The sequence below is a fragment of the Otolemur garnettii genome, unplaced genomic scaffold (genome assembly GCF_000181295.1).
Source record: "Otolemur garnettii isolate 467f Iridium unplaced genomic scaffold, OtoGar3 scaffold00261, whole genome shotgun sequence".
NCBI classification, from domain to species: Eukaryota; Metazoa; Chordata; class Mammalia; order Primates; family Galagidae; genus Otolemur; species Otolemur garnettii.
Genome location: NW_003852656.1, coordinates 220,986 through 227,907, shown reverse-complemented (window position 1 = coordinate 227,907; position 6,922 = coordinate 220,986). Strand labels below are relative to the sequence as shown.

General features: G+C 49.6%; 1 protein-coding gene across 3 annotated transcripts in view; it reads right to left on the bottom strand.

Moving 5' to 3' along the window:
- Positions 1–6,134: 6,134 nt before the first annotated feature.
- RGS14 (regulator of G protein signaling 14) overlaps positions 6,135–6,922 on the bottom strand; it is a 15,571-nt gene continuing 14,783 nt past the window's right edge. For all 3 annotated transcript variants that reach the window (XM_023508639.1, XM_023508638.1, XM_012813395.2), the window contains one exon: positions 6,135–6,853. In XM_023508639.1, coding sequence (XP_023364407.1) covers positions 6,651–6,853 — 203 coding nt within the window. In that variant the 3' untranslated portion in view covers positions 6,135–6,650. The remainder of the gene's footprint in view (positions 6,854–6,922) is intronic.

Genomic DNA, 6,922 nt, shown 5'->3' with positions numbered 1-6,922 from the left:
GCTATTTTTTGGTTGCAGCCGTCATTGTTGTTTGGTGGGTCTGGGCTGGGGATTCGAACCCGCCACCTTAGGTGTACGTGGCTGGCGCCTTAGCCGGTTGAGCTATAGGCGCCCAGTCGTAGTTTTTCTATTTTTAGTAGAGATAGAGTTTTGCTCCTGCTCAGGCTAGTCTCAAACTCCTGAGCTGAAAGGATCTTCCCACCTTGGCTTTCCAGAGTGCTAGGATTACAGGCATGAGCCACCGTGCCCAGCTCATGACCTGGACTGTTGAAGGGCAAACTGGCTAACAACCTGTATAAATCCTCAACAGGGTTTCTCATCAGCATAGTTTGAGAACTGCTGCCTCTTCTGACACGCATGTTATTTATTTAGTAAACATTGTCAGGCACGATGTCTAATGCATGTAGTCCCACAAGGTGAGCAGATCACTTGAGGCCCGGTGTTTGAGACCAGACTGGGCAACATTATGAGATCTCTATCTCTACAAAAAATAGAAAACTTAACTGGAGATGGTGTTGTGCAGTCTCAGCTACTGGAGAGGCTGAAGGAGAAGGAACACTTGAGCCCAAGAGTTTGAGGTTGCAGTGAGCTATGATGTCACCACTACACTCTAGCCAGGTTGACAGAGTGAAATTCTGTCTCAAAAACAAACATTATAAGCTCCACTATAAATCAGCACGATGCTGTAGCCTGAGATTATGGCCGTGAATATTTCATCTGAGCATTCAGACTATTGTAACTGCATGTGTGTACAGATGTGAGCATTGTACACACCACAGACACATCCCCTTTGTATCTGTGGTCAAGGAAGCTGTTCTCACCAGTGGGCTTTATGACAGTATCTGGGGCCACCAGCCACCTCCCTTTGAGGAACAGAGCTATCCCTCTCAGGACCCTCTTGACTTTCTGCTCTGCTGGAGAGCCTGGACTTCAATCTGTGCTGCCCAGACCCAGCATAGAGGGTCTCATCCAAGTTCCATTTTCCAGATTAGGAGCCCAAGGCTAAAGTAGATTCCGTGTGTCCAGGACAGGGGTTGTTGACCTGAGAATGCCTTGTTCCTGTTTGGGGGATAAGTGGCCTGTATAATCATTAATCCTGGTGGCTCAGGCACTGGTCACTCATTTACTGATAAAGCCAAAGTCTGTGGCCAAAAATGCTAAGGCTGCTTTGGGCTTTTCTCAGAAATCATCTCTTTCCCCCAGCTCCATTCCTCGTGTGGCTCCAGCCTATGTGGCCTCCTTCCATCATGCTGGTCTCAAAGACCAGGCCTGAGAGGTCCTATGCCCTATGTTCAGGGCCTGGAGCTTATTTCCAGGTTCTGGGATCCGTACTTTACTTCTGCCTGCAGCTGGGAGCTCCAGGCCCTGCACTCTAAACTCAGGTTTAAGCTCTGAGTTCTGGACTCTAGCCTCGGACTTCTAGTATCCTGGCTCTAGTTATAGGCTTTGGATGTCAAGCTTGGGTCTCTGGTTCTAAGCACTGGACCCCAAGTTTCTGGTTCTGGGCTCCAGTCTCGAATTCTAGATTCCTAACTCCAGATTCTGAGCCTTAGGCTTTTGGCTCCAAGTTTTGGTTTCAGGACTCCTGACTCCAGTTCCAGGTTTTGGGCTTCAGGCTCCAAGCTCTAGTTCCATACTCCAGGCTCCAGGTTATGGTCTGGGTTCCAGGTTCTTTCAGTCTCTTGGCAGTGGGGCAGGAACATGATGTCCTCCCTGGCTAGTGGAGTAATTCCCACCCATGTATATTAGCTGTGCAGAACTTCTTCTGATAGCCAGCATCCTAGGCTGGCCTGAAGGTGGAATGCTGGTTCCATGGCAATCCTCACTTTGCTTTCTGTCTCTGATCTAGCCCCAATCCAGATCTCTGGAGACAGGTACAATTTTCACAGTCACATAGATGCATTCATGCTCGAAGCTCTTCCTGGGCCCCTCTAGAACCATAGAGGATAGGAATGGTGCTCCCTGGAGTTGTGCAGCCTGTAGTCCTATGCCTAGCCTGAGTCATCAGGCTCAATGTAACCAACTATGTGTGTTCCTCCCTATCTGGGCTTTTGTTTCCCTGTGGAAGCTGAAATCCAGCTTCTATTCCCCCTCAGAAGCCCAGATCACCTGACTATCAGGCCGGACCCCCCACAGGGCACACCTTGTGTTCATCTAGGGGTAGGGGTTGCTTCCCCAGGGTGCACTGACCCACTGCTGCATCAGCACTTCTAGCAGGGGCTATAAGTGAGCAGCCAGCACCTCCACCTACCCCCACCCTGGCCAAGAACTGAGGTCACTGTGTGCTCTGTGCTCATCCAGAGCCCAGCTTGTACCATGCCCCTCCTCAACCCCAAAACAGTTGGCAAGGGTACGGAGCACAAGAGACAGGCAGAAAGATTCTCTCAGAGCCTGTGTCCTCTGTAAAATGTGCTGGGAGGACTCAGAACAATCAACAAATAACTATGTTCTCTCCCTTTGTTCATGCTCTATGCTGGGCAGACAGAGCCAGCCCCTGTCCTGGCTTCCTATCTTATAGAGAGGGAGCAGCTCTACCACACTAACCACCTAGGCATCAGCTCCTGGCAGTGGCTGTTAAACTCACGGGCTGACCAGCTGGTGTCCCTTTCTCCTTCTCCAGGTCTGGGGGGGAGGCTGTGAGCCTGAGCCTCTCTCCCTGCAGATGGGGCCTGGCTAGGCTGGGATGATGAAGGATTCTGGGAACAGTAAAACTGGGAGGAGGGAGCCTGGGGCTGCTTCAGGGGATGTGCTGGAGTGGGAGTCCCAGAGAGGATTAAGGCAGAGAGGCACAGCCAGCCAACCAAAATAGTTTGATGCGGGTCATGGGCTCAAGCTCCCAAAGGAAGGATTGGGATCTAACAAGGGATGGTGGGCCAGCAGGGACCAAGAAGGGTTTTTGAGGAGTTCTTTGTATTATTATAATAATTTTATTTCATTGTTTTTGTTTCAAAATATTAAGAGAGTACAAATGTTTTTGTTACATGGATACCTTGTATAATGCTTAAATGGGGGCTTTTAAAGTGCCTCTTACCAGAATAGTGCTCCTTGTACCCAGTAGGTAAGTTTTTTCCCCTTTATTCCCTTCCTAAACTTCTCCCTTCTTTTTTTTTTTTTTTTTTGAGACAGAGCCTCAAGCTGTCCCCCTGGGCAGAGTGCCGTGGCATTACAGCTCACAGCAACCTCCAACTCCTGGGCTCAAGCGAGTCTCCTGCCTCTGCCTCCCAAGTAGCTGGGACCACAGGCGCCCGCCACAACGCCTGGCTATTTTTTGGTTGCAGCCGTCATTGTTGTTTGGCGGGTCCGGGCTGGGGATTCGAACCCGCCACCTTAGGTGTACGTGGCTGGCGCCTTAGCCGGTTGAGCTATAGGCGCCGAGCCACTTCTCCCTTCTTAGTTTCTAATGTCCTATACTTCTTTTTGTGATTTAGGTCCCAATTATTAGTGAGTACATGTGTGTTTGTATTATTGTAATTATTTATTTCATTTTTTGCTTTTTATAATTATTTTAAATACATCCTTAAAAAAAATACAGCTAAGGTGAAAACCTTCTTTGACCACTACTCCCTATCCTGGTCCCCTCCTGTCTCCCCATATGTTTGGCATGTATCCTTCTAGAACATTCTGTCTCCTTTCTGTATGCTTTTAAGTGACTGTGTGTTTGTGGTTTATCTAAAGGTATCATGCCATATGTATCACCCTGCTTTATTTCACAGAATGATAACACATCTTAGAGAATTAGGACATGCTGTACTCCATTCCTTATCTATTGTATGATATTATAGGGCATGGACACACCTCAGCATGTTTTATCATCTCCATCCCCAGCCACATTTGGTGGGTTTGCATTTTGGGGTACCAGATAACCCTGCAGGGATGGGCCTCCTCTTGCCTGGAAGTAAGTGATTTTCTAGTGGCATTGCTGGTATCACACGCTATTTTTAATTTTTAGCAGAAACTCCCAAATTGCCCCTCAAAGTAGTCATTTCAAAGTACTTTCCCCCAGCGCCCCATCAGGGATTTCTACAGCATCCAGGCTCTCCTTACGGTATGTCCTCACACTAGGCAGCCTGAGTGGTGCTAACACTCCAGTAAAAATTCCTTGCATGATTCTGGGCTAGTCACTTCCCCTCCTGCAGCTCAAGTTTGTCTTGTTGTGACAAGTTTGTCAAGTTTGTCTACCAAGTTGTTTTGTTGTGAAGGCAAAAATGACATAAAGGGTGGAGTATGTCTAACTTGGGGGCCTCAGAAAGTGTGAACTACTCCCCCTGCAGGGGCTGATCTTCATAGGCGCTTTTCCACCTAACCCATGACCCCTTTCTCAGGGGCAATTCTGCTGGTCCCTAAGAGTAAGTGGCATCACTGCTGGGTCTGCAGAGGTGCAGGATTGGGTGAAGTGTGGGCTTGGCCTGCAAGATCTGCCAACTTTGTGAAGATAGGCCATCTCTCATCTGGCACCCCTATCCGTGTATCCTGGGGGACAAGGAAGTGGTCTCCTCCCACTAGGAGTGGTTGATTGCAGATATGGCTGAATTTTGTCAGGAATCTCCAGGTCCAAAGAGGTTTGAAGGAAGTTCTGTGACTAGTCAGGGAAGGGATATGGGTCTATCTTTCTACCCCCGTCCCTGGCCCTACACTGTGACATTGATCCTTATGCAGTACCCTGTCAGGTCCCCCAATGCCCTGCTGTCTCTGCATACTTTCCTGAGTTTGAGATGGTAGCATCATTTGTCAGCTCACTAGGCAAAGGAGCTAGAGCATTGAATAAGATGGACAAGGTTTTTACTATCATGGATTGAGTATAAATAAGTAAACAAAGTAATTGCAGAGTATAGAAAGTGCCAAGAAGGAAGAAAACTGCCTCGAATGACAGAGAACAAGTTGGGGAGCCCTTCTCTGATCATGTAGGTGTTTAATTAAGGTGAGCTCTTCAATGAAGCAGCAGTTTGTGGCTACAGGTCTTAGAAATCCTGTACAGAACTTATTGGATTGTAGGAAAAAGTCTAGGACTGGTTGATTGCAGATATGGCTGAATTTTGTCAGGAATCTCCATCTCTGTCTTGCTCCCATGTGCTGGCTGCATTCAAGTGCAGGATCTCTTCCTACAGATCCTTTCTACAGATACACAGCAGACAGTAGAAAATAACCAGGATTGGGATTCTCGTTGGAAGTGGTGTCTGAGAATCATTTCTGAACCTAACCAGGAGAATGAAGTACTCTGATTAACCAGGGAAATGGAGTGCTCTGATTGACCAGGCCTACCAGGAGCCAGGTTACTCTGGCCAGATGAAGTGGAAGTTGCAGGCAGAGGTCTGAATCCCCTCTAAGATGCCAGGGTGGGCTTGCAAACCCCAATGGTTTCTCCCACAGATTTCAAGGATGAGAAGCAGCCAGTTAAATGAAAAGGAGGAGGGCAGGGAAAGTTCCCTGCAGATGGGAAAGCAAGCAAAAGACTGGAATGGGGAAGATAATGAGAACTGCTTGAGGCAGCCAGAAGAACTCCTCACCCCTCAGGTGGCTACTCTTGTACCCCTTGCTTCCTTTGTCAGCTGAGACTGAATCTGGCTTCTCTTCCCACAGGCTGAAGCCTCCTTCTGGGAGGTCCTCCTTCTTGTGGGGTCTGGGCTTCCCTGGCTGCCTGGATACAAGGAAGACCACACGACCAAAGTAGGCAAGGGGGAGAACATGTCCCCATCACAACCATTTTCCCTCCACATAGGCCTTCAGTGTACTGAAAGGACCCTCTTCTATCCAGTTATGTTTGCAGAGACATAGTCCTAGATAGAAACAGACAACAGCAACCAGACAGATGTACTCAGATCCACAGAGACAGTGGAATAGCCCAATGATAGCAGAGGCACAGCTCCCCAGGGTTCTTCCCCCACTACACACATACACACACACCTCTCCCTCCCTCCCTCTCACTCCTACCCACCTCCCACATTCTGTGCAGTTGGGAAGAGAGGTTCTGAAAACAGGAAGTCAGGAGGTACATCCTGAGGTCCCTAAGAGCTTCCTGGAACTGATCTTGGTGACAGAGGCAGTAGTTGGGGGGGGGGGCGCGGGGAGGCCGCAGGGAAGACTGGAACATGGCAGAACATGGAACACACTTCATAGCAGACAAGGAACACAACTCATGGCAGAATAATAATAGTTATTATAATAACAGTATCATACATTCAGGACAAACCCAGCTGCCCCAAGCCAACTGCAAAATCCATATGTACAGTAGAGTCTATGTGGATAGAGGACAGGGGTCCCCACCTGCACTCCCAGGCCTTACTCAATGGCTCCTTAAGGAGGGGCCAGCCCCTCCTCCTGCCCCCTGTTGAAACTTGGCACAGGGTAGGGAGGCTGGCACTGCCAACGCCACCCCTCCATGTTGGGCAAGCCTGCACCAAGGGTTAGGCTTATCTTCTCCCAGGGGCCTGGCTGTAAGGGATGGGTGGGTGAGCCTGTGAGAGACCAGGTGGTGGCAGCTGTAGAGTGTGGCTCCTGAGTCCTGTTTTAACTCCTCCTGGCTCTTCCTGCAGGCCTGCCCATAGCAGGAAGGACCAGGGAAACTCATGGCATAGACAGGGCATGCAGAGCGGACCCATGGCATGCTTGGCCCGCCATGTGCCATGCAGCCAGCCTGAACTATAGGGCAGCGGTCAGAGGGCTGGGTGGGCAGTGGAATTCAAGGCTCCCCCTATGGGCTGGGCTGCTGATTCAGTCTGTGGTGGAGCCTCCTGAGAGCTGGGCCCTTGGGCAGGCAGCTGCAGAAATTCTGGAAGTACTAGGTCCTCTTTTCGTAGAAGGCCCCTCTGGTCATGGGCCCCACTGCTTTGTACCCGGTTCAGCAGCTCCACCAGACCTGGGGGCAACCATAAAATCCTGGCAGATCTGCCCATGCTAAGCCACCATAGTTCTGCTGTCTTATTTT